The following is a 27,026-nucleotide window of genomic DNA, read 5'->3' on the forward strand; positions in this document are numbered from 1 at the left end:
CAGCACTCCTCCTTCATGGAACACCATCCCATGGTCAAAAAATCCAAAGCCTTCTCTCCGACACCACCTGCGTAGCCATTCATTGACTTCCACGATTCGACGGTCCCTACCCAGGCCTTTTCCTTCCACGGGGAGGATGGACGAGAACACCACTTGCGCCTCAAACTCCTTTATCCTTCTTCCCAGGGCCACGTAGTCCACAGTGATCCGCTCAAGGTCATTCTTGGCAGTATCATTGGTGCCCACGTGGAGAAGCAGGAAGGGGTAGCGATCCGAGGGCTTGATGAGTCTCGGCAGTCTCTCCGTCACATCGCGAATCTTAGCCCCTGGCAAGCAGCAGACTTCTCGGTTTTCCCGGTCAGGGCGGCAGATAGATGACTCAGTCCCCCGGAGGAGAGAGTCCCCGACCACCACCACCCGCCTCTTTCTCTTGGGAGTGGTGGTCGTGGAACCCCCAACCTCAGGACATCGCATCTCATGCCTTCCAACCAGCGGAGTCTCCACTTACTTCAAAGTCTGTGACAATAATGAAGACACTTATGGAATACTTAAGGTAGTGGTTCTCAACTCTGGTCCACCGCTTGTTCAGGGAAAGCCCCTGGCGGGCTGGGCCGGTTTGTTTACCGGGCCGGTTTGCCGCTCCAGGCCAATGGGGGCTGCAGAAAGCGGCGTGGGCCAAGGGACATGCTGGCCGCCCTTCCCGCAGCCCCCATTGGCCTGAAGCGGCGAACCGCGGCCAGTGGGAGCCGCAATTGGCCGAACCTGTGGATGCGGCAGATAAACAAACCAGCCCGGCGCGCCAGGGACTTTCCCTGAACAAGCGGTGGACCAGAGTTGAGAACCACTGACTTAGTGGTATCTACACATAATTAATATATATATATATGGAATTGTTTTTTCCCTTGCTACAGAACGTTGTGCTTTTTCCTTGATATTACTATAGTCACCAATTCTAGTCAGAAAAGGCATCATATAGATGGTCAAGGGGATTAGTAACAGAATCTAGTGCATTTACTTTCTTGTTGGGATCTTTCAACATAATGTCCAAAAGTCCTGGTGTCTGAATCTTATCTCAGTTATTCTGCTGTAAAGCTGGAGTAATTCCACTAAGATGCTGGCCCATTATAGAATCATAAGACTGGAAGGGACCTTGAGAGGTCATCTAGTCTGGTCCCCTGCCTCATGGCAGGACTAAGTATTATATGTAGCTGTTTGATGGCTTATGTGAAATAAATTGGTGATCTCACACCAGGTTCTCAGTATCCAAAAGAGGTGAGTTTAACACAGCAGTTCCCAAACTTTTCACTAAGGTGACCCATCAACTGAAGTTATGTTCCTATGTTCAACTGCATTTTGTATTTTTTTTTGTGACCCACCGTTTACATATATACACCTTCTGCCTTAGCACAATCTCCACCCCCACTAATCCTGAGCCAGAGAGAAGGGCGGGGGGCAGAGGGAGAAGAAAGGGATGAGGCGGCTGGTGAGTGATTTAGTTGGGGATTGGCCCTGCTTTGAGCAGGGGATTGGACTAGATGACCTCCTGAGGTCCCTTCCAACCCTGATACTCTATGATTCTATGAGCCCACCCTGCACTCCTCACACAGTGGTGGCTCCTGTCTCATGCGGCTGGGCCCAACTCTCTCCTCTTGTGTTGTGACTTGGTGCATGAAGTCACAATACCACTCAGGTTTGGCCTGGTCACCCCTCCGTCATGATGGAGGGGCAACTGGGCAAAACCTGAGTGGCACTGCAATCCCACACACCAAATCTCAACACGTGGAGCATGGAACCGGGCCCAGCCCCATGGAATAGGAACCGCTGCCACAGGATAAGTGCAGGGTGGGCTCACTCTCCACTACCCTCCACACCCTGGGCCTGCCCTCCACAGCAGCCCAGGAGAATGTTTATTTGCCTGCGGCCCCATGACCTTAGATCTAGAATCTTTCCACAATCCACAGGTAGGTGGAGACCCACCTTTTGGGAAATACCAGCTTAACACACTATTGAGTCTAGCAAAGCCGCATTTTAATTTTAAAAAGACCTAATGCACACTCTTTCATTGTTAAACTTAATCAACACAGAATACCTCTCAGCATATCTTCATGTATGCCTTACCACACTCTCACTTTAAAAACATTATAAAGAAAACTATAAGACATCCTTATTTTATCATTAAAAATCGTAATTTGAAAATACCTGTGCATTGGTTTATAGTCTGTGAAATTAGCATGCTGCTCAGTTTACTTACTGGTACAGGTTTTCAGTACTTTTTGCATTACAGACTTCAGCATGACCATTGCAAACACATCGTCCACCAATACTGATGTCCTTTATGCTGTAGTAATACTGTAAAAAAATCAAGAGTTATGTGTACATCTTTCCTTTGCCTGTAGGATAGCAGCCATAGTAACATCAGAAAATCATTACTATCTCATTAAATCTTGCTTATCAGAATATTAAACAAACATATCCATAAAGGGCCTGATCCAGCTTTCCTGAAGTCAACAGCCAAACTCCTACTGACATCCATGTTGCAGATCAGGCCCAGATTCATTAATCAAAGCCATTTCACACTAGCTCAGTGTTACCCACTGAATAGATACCGCACAGACAGTGGTATTTCACCATTCCCCATGCTGTCTTTATAAAGCGTCCTGGCCGATTCTAGAACTACAGCCCCTGGAAGTAATAGTTCAATCTCCATTCCCAATAAGTTGATGACCGTTCTGCTGTGTAACTGCCAACAATGGCGCCAGTTGTGATGGTGAGCTAGGATCATGCCAAGGGAACTCTAGGAACTGAACTGAGCCCACCTGCTCGCTTGCAATTATGACTGACATGACCTAGATTTGAACTAGTGACCTAGAGTTGAAAAGCTTCATATCTCACCACCACTCCCTGCAGTCATTCAGGCTGTGGCAGATAACGATTTAGTCATTTGGACTGACAGTGTAAATACCACTATTTATAGTAACTTCTGAGTACATTTAAGAAACTTAAGAGTAGATTCTTCACTATGCTCAGCGGCAAGGGAAGGCTGCAAGGAGCCTGTTGCAGCTCCCTGATCCTCAGCTGCCTGGCCCCAGTGCACGTTAAAGGGGCAGCTCTAGTTTATGCCAGGCACAGCTGAGCTATCCTCCGCTATGTCCTCTCCTCTAGTCCACCTCACCCCGAGATGTCCTCTGCCTCTCCTTACGCCAGGAGAGGGGAGATGGCTGACAGAGAGCTCCCTGCATGGGGTACTCCTCCATTGCCCCTCTCTGGCTGCTTGCAGGCTACTTTTTGCCACATAGGTGCAATAAATTGGCGTTAGTAGACCAGAGAATCCAGGCCATATTTTTACTTCCTGGAATAGTTCTATTTGGATATACACATTCACATCTAATCACATCTAATGTGGTTTATTATTATTCTTCACACACACACACACCCTCCCCATGCTTTCAGTGTCTTGGTCAAAATTAAAATGGTCCCTGACACTTTCTCTGGCAGTATCTCATCGTGTGTTAGCTCCATAATGATTACTTGTAACTCAGTCTCTGGTTTCTTCCTACTTTGTGGCATTACACTGGATTAACAGTATTATGCCCAAATTGTCAGAATTCAGATACCACATTGCTTGTGCTGCAGATAATTTTCAACCTTATGAAGTCAATGCATAAATTGAGGAAGTATGGCAATTCTTTGTACAGAGGGAAGGGGATGGGCTGGTTTGGTTTTGTTTATACAATAGGTTTAACACAATGACTCTCTCCTAGAATGCTGAACTACTGCTAGTTTTCAAGGGCATCTGATATGAAAAGTCTTGACACTCTCCCTGTCAGCAAGTTAATGAAACACATTATCTTATATACCCCTCCCATATGTCCTCTCACCATCAAATTAGACTATTTGATTACATCAGGAAGAGTTCCTTAGGCTGAAGTTATAGTGTTTGGCAAGCAGCATAACAAGTACTGCATTTATTTTAGCCTGTAAGTAATATCTTAAATAAAATCCTACAGTTGCACTTAAGTCTTACATAATGTATGCTGCCAAGCAACTGGAATGGGTAAGTATTTTTTTGTTGAGGAGACCTATATGTATTTGTACAGTCCTTAGCCAAATGGCACTGACTGGAGCCTTTGGGTTCTGTTGCAGTATAATTGATAGGTAAATAACCACACTGGGTCAAGAAACTCTACAAATTCCAATGAATAGAGATTCTTATGGATTATTCCATCAAAGAGTCTGCCCCTCTCTTATTTCCCCACAGAATGGGCAGCAGACTTCTAAGCTGTGGCACTTCCCAGGGGTACCCAGGGTTGAGACACACTTTGCTACCGTCTTCTCTTAGTGTGAGGAAACCTTGTCTGTGTCTGCCATGGGTCAGCTCCCAGCCATGGGCAATGCAAACACTTCCCCCTAGACCTTGCAGGACTCCCTGTCAGCCTACAGGCCTGCAATTGGCACACCCCAACCCTCAATCCAAGCATCTCCCTCGGCCTCCAGCCCCTGGTCCACTGGACAGTCACAGTATTCACAGATTGGCTGCTTCCACAGAAGCAGTATACCCCACCTTACCAGTTTCACCTTGGATCACAGCTCTGCTAACACACAGCATTTAGATATGTTTATAGTGAAATTAAGTTCATTTAACAAAGAGAGATTCAAATAATAGGAAGCAGAAGTACTGGAAACAAATGGTTACATATGAAATAAAATCATATCATGCATTCCAGAGATTTGACATGAGTGTATCTAGTTAATTATGTCTTGTACAATATTGTTCATCCAAAATCCTTGCAGCGCTTTGCAGCAAAGTTGGCTGTGACCCATCTTTCATGAAACATTTCGTTATCCATCTCTTAGGGGACAAAGGGAATAGGACCTTCTGATTATGTGAAAGATGGATCCTCCTAAAGAGCTGGAGTTGCTGGTCATGTGATCATAGAATATCAGGGTTGGAAGGAACCTCAGGAGGTCATCTAGTCCAACCCCCTGCTCAAAGCAGGACCAATCCCCAATTTTTGCCCCAGATCCCTAAATGGCCCCCTCAGGGATTGAACTCACAACCCTAGATTTAGGAGGCCAATGCTCAAACCACTGAGCTATCCCTGAAAAACTGTTTTGGGCAAAGGTATCGTTTGCTAGAATTCAATTTCTGGCACTAGAAAGTGTTTTTCTTTTGTTTTAAAGCATACCTTTCTCTTTTTCTCTTGCTTAGTATCACATAAATCTCTCTTGGTTAATAAACTTATTCTTAGTTTTTAATATAAACCATCTCAGTGCTGTTATATTAAAGTTAAGGCATGCATCCCCAGCTGAACTAACAGGCTGTTGTATATTCTGCCTCTCTTTGAAGACAGGGAACTTGGTTAATTTCTGTGAGTGTCCACTGAGAGCGACTGGACACTGCAGAAAGATGTCTCTGGGGAACTCAGGAACTGGGGTTCACTGGATGTTACCTGCAAGGCAAGATTTAGACTGACAGAGACTCAAGGGGTTTGCTAGCAAGGCCAACAGATTGGCATGGCAGGGAGCTGTCACACAGTTTAAGCTCCAGCACAGCTCTTTTGCTAACGCAGAGAGGTAACACAATGGCTTACAGTTCTGGGTGCCCTGAGAGCATCACACTCCCCTCTACACAACTCTGATCTGTCCCAACTAGCTTCCCTCTGCAAGTGGAGCTGGAGGGGATCATCAGGACCATACCCATTTTTTGTTGTGGTTTTGCAGACTAAAGACATTTGTGTCATTCCATTCACTGTAATGGAATGAAGGGCAACTGTTGAACATCCATTTATGAAAAAAGTTACTTACTCTGCGGGTTACAGTGGGGTCCCGTTGAGCTTTGGCTATCAAGTGTCCAAGAAGGGTATTGGTTCTGAGGAAACGCAAACGGATGTTTGTTGCCTTGGTAAATTCCCTAAGTATGGGAGAGTGAGTGAAGTTTTTTACTCCTGGACGACCATTTACCAAGGATACCACAATCTAATAAAAGAGCAAAGATCTTTTTGTCAAAACATAGCAAACAGTTAACATCAGCAGTGGGGAGCCATCCATAGGTTTCGATAATATAAACATCCAAAACTTTGCAGATTGCTCATTTCTAACCATGTCTAGTATTCATGGGAGTAAGGTTACAGACTCGGGCCTCTAAATTTCAGTGAGAAGTAACTCTTCTATTTAAAACAAAATTTAAATGCTTTAAGTATATAGCATAAGTGTCTGTAAATGCTAATACAGGCCGTACTGCTCTGATTTAGCAGGATGCTCCAGCAATCATAGGTTCTATGAAAATTATGAAAATATTTACAGCAAAACCTGAATATTGAAAAAATTCTCATTCACTTCAGGCACAATTTACTTATGTTACACATCCTGGTCTTCAAGAGCTTCATGTGTCTTGAATGAATTATGTCAGAGAGTACTGAAGAGATACATGCAATTTTACAGAAAACAACAAAAACAAGTCAGTTCCTAATACATTACTAACAGCAATGATGTCCATAGGACTTTTACCTAAGTAAGAACTTCAGGATATTGCCCTTTTACCAACATGCATTCACTTTTGGGTTAAGGCACAAAAATTCCTGGAATACATTTCAGTTAATAGCTACAGTGCCTGAGAGTGTGTTCATGTACTTTTGAAAGTGAGTACTTTCCTCGCTTACAGACAGCCCCACAACCTGAAGCAAATACTCACCAGCAACCACACACCACACAACAAAAACACTAACCCAGGAACCTATCCTTGCAACAAAGCCCATTGCCAACTCTGTCCACATATCTATTCAAGGGACACCATCATAGGACCTAATCACATCAGCCACACCATCAGAGGCTCATTCACCTGCACATCTACCAATGTGATATATGCCATCATGTGCCAACAATACCCCTCTGCCATGTACATTGGCCAAACCGGACAATCGCTACGCAAAAGAATAAATGGACACAAATCAAACGTCAAGAATTGTAACATTCAAAAAACGGTCGGAGAACATTTCAACCTCCCTGGTCACTCAATTTCAGAGTAGTCGCAATTCTCCAACAAAAAAATTTCAACAACAGACTCCAACGAGAAACTGCAGAACTGGAATTCATTTGCAAACTGGACACCATTAAATTAGGCTTGAATAAAGACTGGGAGTGGATGGGTCATTACACAAAGTAAAAACTATTTCCCCATGCTAATTTTTTCCCCTACTGTTACTCACACCTTCTTGTCAACTGTTTGAAATGGGCCACCCTGATTATCACTACAAAAGGTTTTTTTTCTCTTGCTGATAATAGCTCACCTTAATTGATTGGTCTCATTACAGTTCATATAGCAACACCCATTTTTTCATGTTCTCTGTATATATATATCTTCCTACTGTATTTTCCACTGCATGCATCCGATGAAGTGGGTTTTAGCCCACGAAAGCTTAGGCCCAAATAAATTTGTTAGTCTCTAAGGTCTCCTTGGTTGGTTTTTTTTTTTTTTTTTTTTTTTGCTGAGTACTCAATGTTACTTTAGAATTTCCCTCCATGCGGGAGCAGGTTTGTATAATAATTCAAAACAAATGCTTCAATGCTCTTATTATGAAAAAGAAATTGATGCCAGCATCCCAGCAATCATAAGTGAACCCTAAATTAATAAATCAGAGTGTGTGTACAACTGAGCAAAAGCTATTTATTTGTTTATAACTGAACAGATTTCAGATACAGTTTATAGTAGCCACTTGGAAACATGTAAGTACATAAGATTGGATCACTGAAGTTTCCAATTACAACACAACTCCTTTAGAAAAAGTCATACACCATTTAACAGGGGATAATGCAACAGGATTCTAAAAGAAATTAATCTGAAAATCCATAGAATTTAATAGAAAATGCTAATCTTTCTATAAGCTTTTGGACCACTCTGTAGAAATGTTCATAGACCAATATAAATCAAAACTGGAACACTGGATCCAAATCCCCAAAACTTTCAAGAAGTTTGGATCTGGATACAAGCTTCATCACAAGCCTCTCTTTGTAGTGGCATGTCACATAACATCCAATTCTAACAACCATGAATAATGAGGAAGTTTGGATTTTGATTTGACACAGGCCTCCAATAAAAGATTATGTTGGAAAGAATGATAAATGCAACCACTAATAAACATTCATCTAAAGGGAATATAAATCATATTTCCTAGTGGTAAGAAGCATCTTGCTAAGCCAGAGTAGTATGACGTGTGTTAGCTTTTACAGACACACTTATATTATACTATAAATTTACAGCATTTTTGTTTTTTTTTAAATAGAGTTTCTGCTCATTGAAATTTAGAGGTCTGATTCTGCAACCTTTACTTCCATCAGTAATTCTCACACAATTAGACCCATTACAGTCATTGTGACTACTCAGAAAACAAAGCCAAATTTTTCATACTTGGATGCCCAAAGTAAGTCACCTAAATTATATTCATGAAGCTAAACAAATGGCCTAAGTTCAGAAGTTCTGAGCACTCATTTCTCAATGGGAGTTGTGAATGTTCAGCACATCTATAAAAATTAGGACATCTTCTTAAATGCCTGAATATGGATTTACATACCTGATGGATTTACATAGACACCTACGTTTGAAAATTGGCTTAAAAATTCAGGTTTTATTGAAATAGCAAATGTTTTATAACAACATACTAATAAGCAACCACTGTATAACACTGTTTATTTCCAATGTGAAAAATTAAATTTCCCAGTCTTCTGAAAAGCACTTACCTCACCATTTTCAAGAGGCACAATTCGAGAATACTCTGTAGTGCAAATAACATCATCATCCCTCCTAATACGAGCACTAACTTTTTTTCCAAAATGTTCCAAACAGTCTGCTTTAGAATCTAGTAAAATAAGAAATCAATTTTTTTACATATTGAAACATGCATTATTGTGCTACATAAATCCATAAAGAACTATCCTCATGTTTTCTAATAGATTATCTCCCTGAATCAAATTACATCTCTGTATGAAAATAGAAATATTACTATAGAAAAATGAAAAATATTAAAAGCAAATGAACAGATTCTTCTTCACTTTCTGCCCTAAACCATTCTTAGGGTTTGGCAATGCACTGAAACAGCTTCCACATATCACTACAAAAATGGCTGCATTGTAGGGTGATTGTACATGTATTCCAGTTTAGGTTTATAAAGAAGACTGGAATCCTGGGGGGGTGAAAGGCACTATTAAAAGACATGAACAAGATAAAAGGAAAAATCCCAAGGGCAGTTTTACATTTTTGCAGTACTATATTGGGTTTTAATAATGTGTTCTCTACCAGTTTAAATGAAAGTTGTCAGATTAAATCAATATGCCTTGCTTTGAAAATTTACCTCATCAAAGACTTCTCTCAGTAGAGAGAACTATATATAAAGCAGTTGCTCTTATGGCTCTTTGGAAGAAAAATTACTGGCAACAAAATCCGTTTGACTGTATGTCTCTGGGCTAATTTAAACAAAAAGATTCTAAACTTTCAAACCATGTCATGTTAATTTTGCTGATGAATGTAAGGACAGGGCTTTACGGAGGATAACTAGTTAACAGTTATACCAGACCCCTTCCAAACGCATCTCACGTTACCATACTTTATTCAGGGAAACCACTAGGTTGATTTTTTGTTTCTAAATACTACAAATGATTAAAGCCTCTCCCCTATAAAACTGCAGGGCTGCAAGAATCAATACTCACAAGCAAAATACTGCCAAGGTGCATAGGTTCTTCCAAAGTCCACTGATCTTTCTAACACCCAGAGATCTGGGCGAGGAGAATTTGCAAACTTGATAAGGATGTAAGCCACATGGAAGAGCTGGTAACAAAATATATATACATTAACATAAGTAATGCTGGAAGTAAACAGCAGAGCTTGTTAAGTTGTGTAAAATCAAGTAAATAGAACTAACATTCATTAACAACTTGTCTTTGTAGAACAGCAAGACAGTAAATTGTTTTCCAGTTCAGTGCCCACAAAAACAACAGGGCAGATTCTCAGCTGGTGAGTTCAGTGGAGCTATACCACTTGGCACTATGGCCCAACACACTGAAAAATCTGCAGTGTGATTATGCTAAATGCCATCTTTTCTATATCAAAGTAGCTCAGTCTAGTATATGCTTAACTACATGGATGTGTTAGAGTAATAGAATTCAACAGTGAAAGACTGGAGAATCAATTAATTAATGAATAGAGTCACAAAATAATCACAGTGCCCCATTCTGATTATCCCATTGCAATACTTGTGTCACTGACACTCAACATCATCATGATACAGTCAAGTAAAGTCACAATGAAATCCTTAAAAAACAATGTCAAAACAAAAAGAAAAGGAGTACTTGTGGCACCTTAGAGACTAACCAGTTTATTTGAGCATGAGCTTTCGTGAGCTACAGCTCACTTCATCGGATGCATAGCATATTGCAATATGCTATGCATCCGATGAAGTGAGCTGTAGCTCACGAAAGCTCATGCTCAAATAAACTGGTTAGTCTCTAAGGTGCCACAAGTACTCCTTTTCTTTTTTCTTTTTACGAATACAGACTAACACGGCTGTTACTCTGAAAAATGTCAAAACAGCATCTCACACTTACTTTGTAGCTCTCTCTAGCTCCACTCGATGATGAAGGGACTGTCCAGTCTTCTCACTACACTGACACATCTGGGTAATTTGTGCCATGGTAAACCTTACAACTTGCAGAAGTAAGTCTTCCCACAGCCATGTGTGTATCAAGGTACACAGGGAGCAGTCATGTGAATGACATTCCACTTACTCTGAGACCAAAGACAGTTTGAACAGCTCCTAATAGAGCCTAGTCTCCTCCCCAGACCTCAAGGGGCCTCCTGCATCTTTGTAAACACATGTAGTGTGTTAGACCACAGAAGGCTTTAAAAAAAAAATGTACTCCCAAACACTATAGCAAGAACAGATTTTACCAAAAAATAAGAAACCTAACTGTAAGCACTTTGGAGGAAATGAAGCAATTCCTGGGAAAGCCAAATGACATGAAACTTCAAACATCAAGACTTTACAGTAGACAACTGACTAAATATGAGATGTCTTCATTTATTTCAAAGGTTAAAGTAAAATACAAAGTACTTCATACTATGGACATGAAATTTGTCAATAAAAAACTACAAACAGAAGATTAAGGCCTGAGACCTCTTTTAAAGGAAAACACCATTTAAATGCTACTGTCAAGACTGTACATATCTTTCCACGCTACTTTAAGGAAAACTCCACCGTCACATATGTAAATTAAGCTTTGCAACCGACTTTGCAAACAAGTGCATGACCAAGTGCTCTCTACACTAGTGCAGAGTGAACAGGTGACAGGTGTAAAATGCTACCAATCCAAAATGGTAACTTATTGTACCCACTTTGAACAGGTGTAACTGACCACACAAGGTGCAGGACAATGGAGAACTGGATCTTACATACAACTGAAAGAATAATTAACAAAGAGGAAGCTACTACCTTGACAATAGCATGACACACAGAAAATGAATCTCAGCATTTGAATGCCCTCAGAAAAAGCAAGAGATTTTCAAAAGATGCCATATGGTAATGTCTTTTTTTAATTTAATAAAAAAATACACTGCTGTTAAATAAAATGATTGTAAAGATGAGTTTGATTACTTTTCATTACAAATTATACCGTTTAAGTGCCTTTTGCTTTTCTCATAAATTCAAACAATGAGTTGTGTTTGCTGTTCCTCAGACTACACCATCAGCCTCCACCTCCTGCTGGGAAAATAACAATACAATGGCAGCTGTAACTGAGACACAACAGTGACATTCATAATGAAATACTAAGTCAGGGGTGGGTAAACATTTTGGCCCGAGGGCCACATTTGGGTGGGGAAATTGCATGCAGGGCCATGAATGTAGGGCTGGGGCAGGGGGTTGGGGTGCAGGAGGGAGTACGGGGTGTGGGAAGGTGTGCGGTATGCAGGAAGGGGCTCAGGGTAAGGCGTTGGGGTGGAGGAGGGGTGCGGGATGTACGAGGGGGCTCAGGGTTGGGTTGCAGGAGGGGGCATGGAGTGCAGGAGGGGGCTCAGAGCAGGGGGTTGGGGTGCAGGGAGGGGTGCAGAGTGCGGGAGGGGGCTCAGGGCAGTGGGTTGGGGTGCAGGAGCAGTGTGGGGTGCAGCAGGGGGCTCAGGGCAGGGGTTTAGGGTGCAGGAGGGGGATCAGGGCAGGAAGCTGGGGTGCAGGGTGCAGGAGGGGTTTGGTGTGCGGGCTCCGGCCCAGCACCGCTTACCTGGAGCAGCTCTGGGGTGGCAGCGGCGCTGCACCACTAAGGCAGGCTCCCTGCCTGTCCTGGCCCTCTGCCCCTCACGGATTCGGCTGGCACCACGTCCCTGTGGCACCTAGGGCGGGGGAGGGCAGAGGGCTCCGCGTGCTGCCCTCACCTGTGGGTTCCACACCTGAAGCTCCCATTGGTAGCAGTTCCCCGTTCCTGGCCAATGGGGGCTTCGGGCGTGGAACCCACACGTGAGGGCAGCACGCGGAGCCCTCTGTCCCTGTCCCTGCCACCGCCCCCCCCAAGGGGCCACAGAGACATGATGCCGTCCACTTCTGGGAGCGGCACGGGGCCCGCAGCACCACGGGGCTGGCAATCCCGCAGGCCAGATCCAAAGCCCCGAGGGGCCAGATCCAGCCCGTGGGCTGTAGTTTGCCCACCCCTGTACTAAGGCCTGAATTCAGCATGGGATGTAAGCATGTGTCTATCTTGATGTCAACAGGACTATTCACATGGTTAAGACAGACCCATGCTGTGCTTAATTTATGTCAGTGCTTGCCAGGACTCAGCCACAGCATCTCTAGGTTTGGCAGTTCATAGCCCCAGCAGCACCTGGGCCTTGCTGCATCAGTTATGAAAGTAATACAATTGCAATAGCTCCAGCACCTAATTACTTGAGCCCCGGCACCTATTTCATTACAAATTAAGCACTGGATCCATGCTTCAGTGCCTTGCTGAAGTGAGGCCTAAAACAGCAACTGTTATTTCTAAAAACAATTTTGAAAGTTCAATTTAATTATATATTCTTAACAAACATTTAACTATCTAAGTTCCTGATCCCATTGACTTCAACAGAAGAAGGATCAGGCCATAAGATATAATACCTAATCAGTACAGCTTTCCTTAAACCAGTGGTTCTCAACTCTGGAAGGATGGCCAGCACGTCCCTCGGCCAATGCCACTTTCTGCAGCCCCCATTGGCCTGGAGCAGCGAACCGCGGCCAGTGGGAGCCGCGATCGGCCGAACCTGCAGACACGGCAGGTAAACAAACTGGCCCGGTGCGCCAGGGGCTTTCCCTGAACAAGCAGTGGACCAGAGTTGAGAACCACTGCCTTAAGTAAACAACTTTCCTTCAAGTTCCAAAAATTATTTCTTTTGCTTCTTTGTAAGACAAATTTCTGTCATTACAAGAAAAAAAAATTCCAATCTGAACTACTCAGAATCTTCTCAACAATGACCCTTTTCCTGATAAAGTTTCATACCAAAAGTTATCAGTTTCAGCTTCAGAAAGAAAACTTGAAAGATTATTGGATCCAAAAAAACTTATTGAATTTGTTAAATAAATCAAGAGACAGAACATGATTAAAATAGAAATTATATTTTAAGAGATTTTTTCCCCTCAAAGCTTCTATATTTTATGTCACTTTTCCAGATACTATGTGCTGCCTTTGAAGTAACAGAACGTCTGCACAAAATCCAAATACATAGCAGGTGAAAACATGCCACTGTATAATTTCTCTATATCTATTAAGACATGCTGCCAAAGAGAGATAATTTAAGATCACCATAGATTGAATGAACTTCTAATCTTTCAACATCTACTACTTGGAAAATTCCACATTAAAATGCTACCTATAACTTCCATGTCTAGTGGTTTGTTCTGAAACCACACACACAAAAAGTTGCATTAAAGTGGTCAAACGAGCCAGCTAAAATCATTTCTTATACCCATAAGCTATCTGCTATAGAAAAGTACGCTTGAAAAGAGGATGCATGTTTATTGAGTAGTGAATGTGTGAGGTTCCTGACAAATAGTTTGAGCTTCTTTCAATTTAAGACAGGCAATGTGTCCATATCAATATGGGAGGACAAGGATTACAGTGATATGATCAGTAGTGGCAAGAACCCATCTGGAGGTTCTAATTCATATCTGAATATAGGCAAATCCTATAGAAATGAGTTTCTAGGGAGGGATTTAAATGAAAAGTTGGGGAATGGATTAAAAATCTGTATGATTCAAGCCACTGGATAAACGCAAAGGATTATTATTCGCAAAAAGAAAAGGAGTACTTGTGGCACCTTAAAGACTAACAAATTTATTTGAGCATAAGCTTTCGTGAGCTACAGCTCACTTCATCGGATGCATGCAGTAGAAAATACAGTGGGGAGATTTTATATACAGAGAGAACATGAAACAATGGGTGTTACCATACACACTGTAACGAGAGTGATCAGGTAAGGTGAGCTATTACCAGCAGGAGAGAAAAAAAACCTTTTGTAGTGATAATCAAGGTGGGCCATTTCCAGCAGTTGACAAGAATGTGTGAGGAACAGTGGGGAGTGGGCAGGGAATAAACATGAGGAAATAGTTTAACTTTGTGTAATGACACAATCCACTCCCAGTCTTTATTCAAGCCTAATTTAATTGTGTCCAGTTTGCAAATTAATTCCAAATCAGCAGTCTCTCGTTGGAGTCTGTTTTTGAAGTTTTTTTGTTGAAGAATTGCAACTTTTAGGTCTGTAATCGAATGACCAAAGAGATTGAAGTGTTCTCCGACTGGTTTTTGAATGTTATAATTCTTGACATCTTATTTGTGTCCATTTATTCTTTTACGTAGAGAATGTCCAGTTTGGCCAATGTACATGGCAGAGGGCATTGCTGGCACATGATGGCATATATCACATTGGTAGATGTGCAGGTGAACGAACCTCTGATAGTGTGGCTGATGTGATTAGGCCCTATGATGGTGTCCCCTGAATAGATATGTGGACACAGTTGGCAACAGGTTTGTTGCAAGGATAGGTTCCTGGGTTAGTGTTTTTGTTGTGTGATGTGTAGTTGCTGATGAGTATTTGCTTCAGGTTGGGGGGCTGTCTGTAAGCAAGGACTGGCCTGTCTCCCAAGATCTGTGAGAGTGATGGGTCGCCCTTCAGGATAGGTTGTAGATCCTTGATGATGTGTTGGAGAGGTTTTAGTTGGGGGCTGAAGGTGATGGCTAGTGGCATTCTGTTATTTTCTTTGTTGGGCCTGTTCTGTAGTAGGTAACTTCTGGGTACTCTTCTGGCTCTGTCAATCTGTTTCTTCACTTCAGCAGGTGGGTATTGTAGTTGTAAGAAAGCTTGATAGAGATCTTGTAGGTGTTTGTCTCTGTCTGAGGGGTTGGAGCAAATGCTGTTGTATCGTAGAGCTTGGCTGTAGAGAATGGATCATGTGGTGTGGTCTGGATGAAGCTGGAGGCATGTAGGTAAGCATAGCGATCAGTAGGTTTCTGGTATAGGGTGGTGTTTATGTGACCATCGCTTATTAGCACCATAATGTCCAGGAAATGGATCTCTTGTGTGGACTGGTCCAGGCTGAGGTTGATGGTGGGATGGAAATTGTTGAAATCATGGTGGAATTCCTCAAGGGCTTCTTTTCCATGGGTCCAGATGATGAAGATGTCATCAATGTAGCGCAAGTAGAGTAGGGGCATTAGGGGACGAGAGCTGAGGAAGTGTTGTTCTTCGTCAGCCATAAAAATGTTGGCATACTGTGGGGCCATGCGGGTACCCATAGCAGTGCCGCTGATTTGAAGGTATACATTGTCCCCAAATGTGAAATAGTTATGGGTGAGGACAAAGACACAAAGTTCAGCCACCAGGTTTGCCGTGACATTATCGGGGATACTGTTCCTGACGGCTTGTAATCCATCTTTATGTGGAATGTTTGTGTAGAGGGCTTCTACATCCATAGTGGCTAGGATGGTGTTTTCAGGAAGATCACCAATGAATTGTAGTTTCCTCAGGAAGTCAGTGGTGTCTCGAAGATAGCTGGGAGTGCTGGTAGCGTAGGGCCTGAGGAGGGAGTCTACATAGCCAGACAATCCTGCTGTCAGGGTGCCAATGCCTGAGATGATGGAGCATCCAGGATTTCCAGGTTTATGAATTTTAGGTAGCAGATAGAATACCCCTGGTTGGGGTTCTAGGGGTGTGTCTGTGCGGATTTGTTCTTGTGCTTTTTCAGGGAGTTTCTTGAGCAGATGGTATAGTTTCTTTTGGTAACCCGCAGTGGGATCAGAGGGTAATGGCTTGTAAAATGTGGTGTTGGAGAGCTGCCTAGCAGCCTCTTGTTCATATTCTGACCTATTCATGATGACGACAGCACCTTCTTTGTCAGCCTTTTTTATTATGATGTCAGAGTTGTTTCTGAGGCTGTGGATAGCATTGTGTTCTTCACGGCTGAGGTTATGGGGCAAGTGATACTGCTTTTCCACAATTTCAGCCCATGCACATTGGTGGAAGCACTCTACGTAGAAGTCCAGTCTGTTGTTTCGACCTTCAGGAGGAGTCCACCCAGAATCCTTCTTTTTGTAGTGTTGGTAGGGAGGTCTCTGTGGATTAGTATGTTGTTCAGAGGTGTGTTGGAAATATTCCTTGAGTCCGAGACGTCGAAAATAGGTTTCTAGGTCACCACAGAATTGTATCATGTTCATGGGGGTGGAGGGGCAGAAGGAGAGGCCCCGAGATAGGACAGATTCTTCTGCTGGGCAAAGAATATAGCTGGATAGATTAACAATATTGCTGGGTGGGTTAAGGGAACCACTGTTGTGGCCCCTTGTGGCATGTAATAGTTTAGATAGTTTACTGTCCTTTTTCTTTTGTAGAGAAGCAAAGTGTGTGTTGTAAATGGCTTGTCTGGTTTTTGTAAAGCCCAGCCATGAGGAAGTTTGTGTGGAAGGTTGTTTTTTTATGAGAGTATCCAGTTTGGAGAGCTCATTCTTAATCTTTCCCTGTTTGCTGTAAAGGATGTTGATCAGGTGGTTCCGCAGTTTCTTTGAGAGTGTGTGGCACAAGCTTACAGCATAGTCTGTGTGGTATGTAGACTGTAATGGATTTTTTACCTTAAGTCCTTTCGGTATGATGTCCATCTGTTTGCATTTGGAAAGGAAGATGATGTCTCTCTGTATCTGTACAAGTTTTTTCATGAAGTTGATAATTATTATTATTAATTATTATTTTATTACTGATAAAGTCTAAATAAAATATATGGAAAAGGCTTTAATCATTCAAAATCTTCACGTTCCAAAGATGAGTAGTGGCAAGACTAGGACTTTGAGAATGAGTTCCATGCATGGGGTTCCCATGGTAATAGACCCAGAATGGGAGAAGGTAAGAAAGGGGTATCAAGTAGGGTTGCCAAGTTTCTATTTGCAGAAAACCAAAACACCCTTGCCCCACCCCATGCCCTGCCCCTTCTCCGAGGCCCTGCCCCTTCTCTGAGGCCCTGCCCCCTGCTCACTCCATCCCCCCTCCCTCCATTGCTCACTCTCCCCAACCCTTGCTCACTCGCTCATTTTCATGAGGCTGGGGCAGGGGATTGAGGTGATAGAGGGGGTGACGGCTCCAGCTGCGAGTGCGGGCTCTGAGGTGGGGCCATCTTCTGACTTCATCTTTTTCTTTGAAACTTCAGCAGAGGCTCTCCCAAGATCCACGTGCACATTGAAACACATTGGCAGAAAGGAAGGCCTGAAGTGCATGCACAATGGTGCGTTTTTATGTGCAATTACTGCAGCTGCATGTGTAAATCAGGTGACAACATGCATAAACTGCTTACTGAGGCACCGAACTAGTCATTTGCTCTTTCGGTCCCATAGGTTACTCACAAAATTGCATTGCTCTGTCTGGAAGCTCAGCACTTAATGTAAGTGGGATACCTGCTACTCTCCGTTACCGGTGGCGCTGTCAGCCACTCATAATATAAAGTCAGGCGCAAAACAAGCTTAGATTCCAATTCAGCAAAAACCTTTGCATACGCGCTTAACTCTACACATGTGTACAGTCCTAATGACGTTAATGGGACTTCTCAAGTTCACAGCTTTAAGTATGTGCGGGTATACACTACTGGGGCCTTATTGACCATACGTTGCTTCAGTATCTTATACTTTAAATTTGTCGCATACATCTCCTTGCCCTTTCTCCCTTAATAGAAAACTAAACCAAATGTTTTGTTCACTTGATGCTGAAAACAAACTATTATGTAACAAAAATGTGGTATAAACCAAATGAGCATTTTGCCTGTGTACAAAGAAAAGTTTAACAAGTGTTTTCTTTTAACTTAGTTCAGAAACTAGTTTCTTTTAAAACTGGTTTTAAACACTAATTTACCTTTCAATAGGAATAAAAACTGTGGGAGCCTAGTATGCAGTCTGCATAATAGCAGGAATAAAACTAATTTCAACCAGGAATGCTGGTGTTAGATGTCTAATTTCCAGCTATCAAGATAAGAATCCGACAGTGTGCTTAGATTTATGTAACATAATATATACAATTCATATAATCTAATTGAGAAGAAAAATATACTATGTACTATTGAGGACCTAAACCTGGCTAATTTGTCAATCTAACTGCAATTGTTCTTGTAATCTTTTCAGCTATTTGTTATTATTTGTTGAGTGATGACTATTGTACTTAGCATTGTACATTATGCAAAAAGACAACAGGATACCTACCCTGCTCATACAAAATAATGGCCCAATCCTACAAATACTGACTACAAAGAGTAGTAGAAACTCCTTACCAGCAGACACATGATCTAATTGTATTTGTTACCTATAGAATGTGAGAGAGGGAAGAGAGTATGAAGATTTTCTACACATATAGTAACCTACCCAGATAAGGGCCCAATCCTGAAAAATGATGAGCACCTTTTGGGAGGTGCTGAGTGCCCTCAATAACCAACAAGAATTGAAGCCCTAATTCAGCAAAGCACTTAAGTACCAAGCACATCCTAGTCTCATTGATTTGAATGGGTGTTAGGCACATGATTGCCTGTAAGTGTGTGCGTAAGTGCTTTGCTGAATTAGGGCCTCCAGCACCACCCAGGTATCAATCTAAGATCAGACCCTAAAATGAGCAATTATTTTAAATTAGTCTATTTATGATCCCATGCATTTTGGTTACTGTTGCCAAATCCTGTGATACTGATATAAATTAAACTTCTGGTTTCTTCAGGGATGGAATCAAGATTATTTCCATCATTCTTTGTTAACATCTCAGCAAGACCTAAGAGCCACCACAGTTATCTAAAGGAGTAATTACCATTGCTGGAAATTATTATTTGCTAAATCCCAAGCCACAAATTTTGCATCTGAAACTACAGTACAAAAAAGCCAACCCCAGGCAAGCTGAACCAGGTTTCTTACCACATTTGCTTACCCAGAAATGATGAATTCTAAAACTCAAGTTCCATCTGCCAAAACCACAAGAAGAGATCATTCTTCCCATTAAAATTCAAGTACCCACTTGTGTTTACATTTACAAGACTTAATATGCTTTCAACGTTCATGTCATTTTAATACTAGCCACTGATGCTAGACCAATACAGAGATCCACAAGTAGAAGCAGCTGCCGCACAAATTGCTTTGGGTTTAAAGCCCCTTTCAGGTAATGGTGTAGATAATGAAGTCAGTGATTGTAAATAACAGCTCCTTACTCCTGCAAAGAACTACAGCACAATAATGTCTTTTTTTATTTCATTGTTTGCATTCAGTGTTTGTAAAATGTGCCTCACTGACAACACTAGAGATTCCAATCCTTTGTTCACTGAACAGGAATGGTATCCCACCAGTAGTGTAAGGTTCCCCATACTTCTTGGCCAATGAGCCTTCTCCATGTTCCGGAAGAAACACTTCCAGAGGTGAAAGGGTAGTTCAATATCCAGGCCCATTCAGCCCTTGGTCTTTCTGTTGAGACAGTTGACAATTGTGCCATTTAGTGACTGTTATAACTATGTAGTTTTTTCATATAGTCACTTTTCCATTGGAAACTGAACTGAGACCAAACTCAATGTACATAATAATTCTTACATATTGACTATTTGTTCACAGAACAGCAAAGCTATTCATATGAGTAAGGATTTGTGGGACTGAGCCCACAGGCAGGAGATAAAACAAATCCTTTTATGAGGGCTCAAATCTGGAGGGACAGGGAGAATGGCAGCGTTGTCAACACTGACAGAAAGCAGGGGGGAGGAGGAGGTTTGGCAGGAAAGATCAGGGGTTCCATTTTGACCCTGTTAATTTTAAGATGACAGTGAGATATTCAGGAGGAGATGTCAGTCAGACATGTTGAGATGTAGGACTGGACAGAAAGCAGGAGCGGAGACTAGAGGTACAGCTATGAGTCATCATCTTAAAGATAGTAATTAAAGCCATGTGGGTGAATGAGATCCAATGGAGAACAGGAGGGGATGAATGACAGGGCTCAGTACGACCCATACAGAGAGTCAAAGTAAAGGAAGTCCTTCTAGAAAGGATGCTGGAGGAGCCACCTAATAGTTAGGAGGACTCGGAGAACAGAAGAGGGCAAGGACATGAAAGCAGAGTGAGAACAAGATTTCAAAAAGCGTGTGATCGTCATGATGCATGTATTCAAAAATGTCTTTCTGTCTATTTTACATGAGAACAATCTCATATCTGCCAACATACATATTTAATGCAAGTGCGAGCAGACAGATTTATGCAACCATGAGAAAACGAACAGTAATGAAATATTAGAACAGTTAATGAGATTTTATAATTAAAGTTTTATTGCTTTTAGAAAAAATAAAACCAGCTCCACCTTCAAAGATCGTATTTGAGTAAAAGAGGGTATATTTACATTGATTTATAACTGGTAGTTCAGAGTAGCATCTGATGTTTATAGTCTTAGTGTGGAATCCATGAAATCACTTGGATGCCTAAACCCATATTTAGATGCCTAAGTCCCACACTGAGATGCACAAAATTCCCACTGAACCCTGTAAGCGCCTAAACTCACTTGGCACTTAAGTTTTTCAAAATAAAAGTTCCCTGGGTGCCTGAGTTTCTGCCTCTGGGCATGCGCACTGCTGCCTTGCTTTAGGCATCTGGGTGCCTATCTCTCATCTAGGCCCAGGAGTGATTCACAAACCAGGGGAAGGAAGACAGGCGTTCAACCACCTAACTTGCCCATGGAGCTTATCAGGTGGACATGCTTAGAAGGCACTGTCCAGACTGGACTCCATTCAAAATCCAGCCAGAGGAGGAGCTGGTGCCACCACCCACCTTATAACTTTTAGCCCAGTGGTTCACAGGAGCTGGCTTCCTCTGGGTCCCGGGGGTGCTCAACCCCCAGTTCCACCCCAGGCCCTGTCCGCACTGACCCCTTCTCCCAAGCCCCCACCCCACCTCTTCCCACTCTGCCCCACCACTTCCTGTCCTCACTCCACCCCAGGCCCACCCCTACCCACCCCTTCTCCCAAGCCCCCACCCCCACTACACCCTGCCTCTTCCCGCCCAGTTCTGCCCCCTCCCCCGAGCACGCCCCGGCCCCGCTCCTACCCCTCACCCCCCCCCCCAGTGTCTCCTGCACTCTGCAGAACAGCTGATTGTGGTGGGTGAGAGGTGCTGGGAGGGAGGGGGAGGAGTTGAGTGGTGGGGCCGCTGGTGGATAGGAGGTGCTGGGGAGGAGGGAAGGAGCTGGTTGCTAGTGGGTGCTAAGCACCCACTAATGTTTTAGTGGGTGCTTAGGGCTGGAGCACCCACAGAGTTGGTGCCTATGTAGTGGTAAGAGTATTCATCTGGGATGTCGGAGACCCCAGTTTCAATTCTCCCCTCCCGCACAGAGCGGGAGAAAGGATTGGAAGTGGGGCCTTCCACCTCTCAGGAGAATGCTCTGACCACTGAGCTATTCTGATATGGGTCTCCATCAGTCTTACCTGTTGAAGCTGTTGCACTGTGGATAAATAAATAATGAAAGAAGGATTGGAGCAGAGGCATCTGACCCAGGGTCTCCCGCTCTCCAGCTGGGTGCCCTACCCACTGAACTACAGGGTCTCTCTCTCTCTCTTTGGCTCAATCACTCTTTATTTATTTATCTGGTGGAACAGCTTCAACAGGAGAGACTGAAGGAGCCCCACAGCACAATATCCCACAGTTCAACATTTAGAGCACTAGTCTGACAGGTGGGAGACTTCATTTCCAATCCTTTCTCCCCATCCTGGATCTCCCACTCCCGGGTAAGAGTTCTAACAACTTGGCTAAGAGTTATAAGGTGGGTGACACCATCACCAGCCATTTTGCGTGGAGCAGGACAGGTGCCTAACTCATGTCCAAAAGAAATTATGTAGGCACCTAAGCCAGGAGAGGGGTTTCTGTTCATGGATCATTAGCAGAGCTAGGCGCCTATCTCTGAGAAAGGAGCGGGACTTATCATACCTTTGTCTCTCATGGACTAGCATAGGCAGGGAGCCATCTAGTATGGTAGCTTTTGTGGATCATATTCTTAGCTGCCTATCTATCCCCATTCATTGTAGGGGGAGCCTAGGTGCCTAAGTCAGCTTTGTGGATCACTATGCTGTTCCTTTGATTTTCTAGGCACCTAAAAGCTAGGTGCTTATAACACTCAACGTTGCAATGTCTAAGTCTCTTCGGGGATTCTATCCTTGTGAAGTAATAAATGGACCGTTCATTATCAGATAGTATCTTTAGATAGTCAGTCTGTTTATTTATATTATAATGCTAAGTTGAACTAGAGCTCATGACTGGTAATGCTATTACTGTAGTACAATCAAATATTGTGATGTGATCCCAGCAGAATGTTTAAGCTAAGTACAGCAGAATCTCAAAGACAGGAACACCAGAGTTACAGACTTACCAGTCAACTGGACACCCTGTGGAACTGGAAGTAATCTATCAGACAGCAGCGCAGACAAAAAAAGCCTGCAAATACTGTACAGTACTGCCTGGGGGATTTAGCCCTGGGGCTCAAGGCTTCAGCCACAGGAGGGTTGGGACTGCACCCGGAGTGTGGGGGAGGGATCAGTACTCTGGGCAGGGGGTGGGGAGGCGGCGCGGGGATTCTGACCATCAGGAGCACCAGAACTCAGAGCTTTAGATGGGGGGAGCGCTAGGGCTTTAGGCTTCAGTCCCACGGCTCCACTCCCAGCTTCAGCACTGCGGGGGGCATGGGTGTGCCAGGGCTCAAGCGCCGGTTTCAGCCCCAGCACTCCCGCACCCGTAGCTAAAGCCCTGAGCCCTGGCACCCCTACCCCCCACCCTCCACTGCTAGGCTGAAACTGGGAGTGAAGCAGCAGGGCTGAAGCCCCTGTACCCCCGCCCAGGTCTAAAGCCCTGAGCCCTGGTGCTCCCATGGAGCAGAAGCCCTGAGCCCCCCACCCAGTGCCCTGGCGTCCCAGTATCAGAAGCCCCGACTCCCCCGACCCTGTGGCTGCAGCCCTAACTCCCTTCTCCCCCTGTGGCTAAAGTCCATAACTCTTATTCAGAGTTACAGAACATTTCAGAGTTATGGACAACCTCCATTCCCGAGGTGTTCGTAACTCTGGGGTGCGACTATAAGTCAGGATAGATGAGTCTTTGGATGGGAGACCTTCAAGTAACATCTGAGTGCTATAAGAAATTATGTTTGTGATTCAGAAGGTGGGACTCTTCCTTCTACATAATAAATATATGTCTGAAAGTGATATTAGGATTTGCAGGATTGACTGCTTCGTGCATGGTGAATGAACGGTGCTATCTTTTGGAAAGGACAATAAAGCAGCGGTCCTAACCATGTGTCATGCTTAAAGATCTGTGGCACTTTTTGCAAAAGTAGTAGAATTAGCACCCATGTCCCCACACAAAGAAACCTGTAGAGATGAGGAAAACTCCAAAATCACTTCAGCACTTGGAAAAGTTTTTCTCCCAAAGAATGGATCACAAGCCTGCCCCCAGACTGCCAGGATCCCTTAGACCAGTGGTTCTCAACCTATTTACAATTGTGGTCCGCATATGCAGCTTTCTGTATGTTATGTGTGTTGCATCCACACAATATGTATACTACCTGTACATCTACCAAAAAAAAAAAAAAAAAGATTTAGTATTTGTTACATGACAGCAGTACGATTCAAATCAATGTAGTACCTTTCATTTCAACACCCCCAGTAAGGGACTGCCCCCCCAACTAGAGAATGCCCACATCACCCAACTCCCCCTGGGACTATCCCCCCCAGCATTCAGACCTCCACAAACACTGGGCTGGCACACCTGCCTGCCCTGCAGAGACAGGGTGCCCTGTCCAGGGCAGAATACCCTCCCTCCCCGCTCCAGGAACTAACCTCTCTAGCATCCAGTCCCCCAGCCAGGGTCTGCCCCCAATGCACCCAGCCCACCACCTAGCAACTGCCACCAGGAACTCCCATCACCCAGCACCCCCCCAAGGAATGCCCCCCAGCACTCAACCCCCCCATCCAGGGACTGCCCCCAGTCACCAGTTCCCCCACGTAGAGTCTAACCCCCACGCACCAGCTGTACTCCCCTCCCCATGGCCCTAGCCCCCTTCCCATACCCCAGCACCCTTCTCCCTGTGTGCCCTGCAGCCCTAGCACCCTGCACCTTCCCTCCCTGCACCTGCTGATCTCCTACCTTGGCTACAGCCCACCCGCCGCTGCAGTCCTAGTGCCGGGAAGCCTGCTTCAGCCAGGGTCCCTGGACCCAAGACACTGTGAATGCGCTGAGCACCCTGGCCTCCTGGTGATGCTGCTGAGTCCAATCCTGCCAGGAGATTGGGGGGGGGGGCTGATTCCGCTGGGCCCAATCCTGCATGGGAGCGGATGCTGGGCCTGATCCTGCACTGCCCCATTTATGCACCCCCATCCAAGACAGGTGCTCCTCCTGCCATGCCCTAATTACGGTCCTGAGGATGTCACATGGCCACAGCTATGTGCTGACTGTGCCACAAGCAGGCCACAGGTTGAGAATCACTGCCTTAGGGAAAGAGCCAAGTGTGGGAGGGTTGTGGGGTGCCTCCATGCCAACTCTAGGGCTCCCAGTGTTCCTTCTCATACTCCCAGGCAACACAGCTCCTTTGGAAATGTACTCCCACAACTTACTCTGCAAGCTGATGCTCCCAGAACCAAGTTTCTCTTATGCAGTGAGAGGCAGGGGATGGGAAAGTTTGTATGATCTTTTCTGCCTAATTGCTGTGGTACTGCTGAGGCAGTGATATACAGCCCTGCTTCCAGGCCCCCGAAGTCCCCAATTCTTTTCCATGAGGATCCCAACCCCAGAGAGAGCCAGCCAAAGGGACAATGCTACACAGAAACCTCTACATGTGGGTCTGTGAGAAAGCAATGTAGCCCATTATGTCAATCTGAAAATCCCCCTGCAGGTTCAAGAGAATATAATACTGTTCTTCAACTGCTGTCCTAATGTTATATATAGAACTCATCTGTGCTCTTCAAGAGCTGCTGCACACCACACCAGAGCTAGCTGCACTTCCATGGTGAGTGAATTGATTCCTGAATATCCCTTACTCATTTCACAGAGGAGTTTTTTGTGATGCTTAATTATTTAAAAATGCTTTAAAATCTTCACTTGCAAAGTGCTATAGATGTGACAATTATTATTTTTTGTGAATTGAATCTTACAGTCATTGACCAGGCAAATCTCCAATGGGAGCTTCGCCTGGGAAAAAAGACTGCAAGACTGGACACTTATTTTACACAGAGCTCTGTGTAAGCTCAAAAGCTTGTCTCTCTTACCAACAGAAGTTGGTCCATCCACATTGCCTTTCTAATACCCAGGGACCAACACAGCTACAACACTGCAAACTACTAATATAAAGTGTCAGATTTATGAGAAGAGATTTAAGAGAAGAGATTTTAAATCACAACATGTAACCAGACAGCTGATTAATAGTCTCAGCAGAGCCTTGCTAATTTGAGCACATAAAGGGTTAGTCATAGAGGACAGATTCAACCCACAAAAAGTGCCTAGTGTAAAAGCACTTCACACTATTTGCCAAGTTGTGAGTAATGTTTAAATATTTTAAAACCTTCATTATCATCAGAACTTGTAAAAACCTCAAGTCTTCCAAAGATCATACCACTGGCTTAAGGTTCTTGGGTGGTTTGAGGGAGGTGTGAATACTAATTAACATTAAATTTAGCTGTAAAACTGGATAAAAGCAAGATCACAGTGTAAACCAAGAGCTGAATCTCAGTTGCTGAGCTTTTCTGCTTGTGGTTGCGTAATCTTCGGCAAGAGCTCTCTGTGCCTCGGTTTCCCTTTTTTTAGAAAATAGGGACCATAATAGTTTATAGAGGTGATGTGAGGTTAATTCAATAATATTTGTGAGGTGCTCACATACTAAAGGGATTCATACCATAGAAAGTAAATACATAACTACTGTATTGCAACACAGTTACTTGGAGAGATTTCGTAACCATTTTCATGGTGCTGTTGGTCTATTTACAGCCCATATAAGGTACAGACGTGATAATGGAAAAATAAAATCTGAAAAATGTTTTCCTGATCTGAAGGCAAGCAGGGACCTGATCCCTGTTGCTAGATGAGGGCATCACGTTTGCTGAAGCAATTAGTTTCACCAAGTACTTTAGGGCTATGCTCTCCGCTCATTGGAGAGGCCTGTTACACAGCAGGTTGCCATGCAGTGATTTTCTGGAAAGTACTCAAGAATAAAAATCCAAGTCCAACATGCAAGATGAAAATTCTTCACTTTTATGAGAATGTATTTCCTGAGATGCCAAATGCTCCAGCAATACAGCACTAAAAAAACAAACAAACAGTAAACTACATTGTGCTCAATCTTTTTCTTGGAGATTCAGGTCCACCACAAATCATTTCTCCTCATATTTTCTATGCTGTTCTGACCTTTTACTTTGGGGAGATGACTGTGTCTGTGTACATAGGCACACATGCATGCAGAATTCACTCCTGAGACAATAAGGCCAGCTGAAATCCACAAGAACTCCACTGAAGACAAT

General features: G+C 43.7%; 1 protein-coding gene across 1 annotated transcript in view; it reads right to left on the bottom strand.

Moving 5' to 3' along the window:
- LAMA3 (laminin subunit alpha 3) overlaps positions 1-27,026 on the bottom strand; it is a 190,903-nt gene that overhangs the window by 141,795 nt on the left and 22,082 nt on the right. Inside the window, exons 3-6 of the mRNA XM_074944500.1 lie at positions 9,700-9,817; positions 8,734-8,852; positions 5,806-5,976; positions 2,252-2,349 (exon numbers count right to left, since the gene is read on the bottom strand). Of these exons, the coding sequence (XP_074800601.1) occupies positions 2,252-2,349; positions 5,806-5,976; positions 8,734-8,852; positions 9,700-9,817 (506 nt within the window). The remainder of the gene's footprint in view (positions 1-2,251; positions 2,350-5,805; positions 5,977-8,733; positions 8,853-9,699; positions 9,818-27,026) is intronic.

This window comes from Natator depressus, chromosome 2 (genome assembly GCF_965152275.1).
Source record: "Natator depressus isolate rNatDep1 chromosome 2, rNatDep2.hap1, whole genome shotgun sequence".
NCBI classification, from domain to species: Eukaryota; Metazoa; Chordata; order Testudines; family Cheloniidae; genus Natator; species Natator depressus.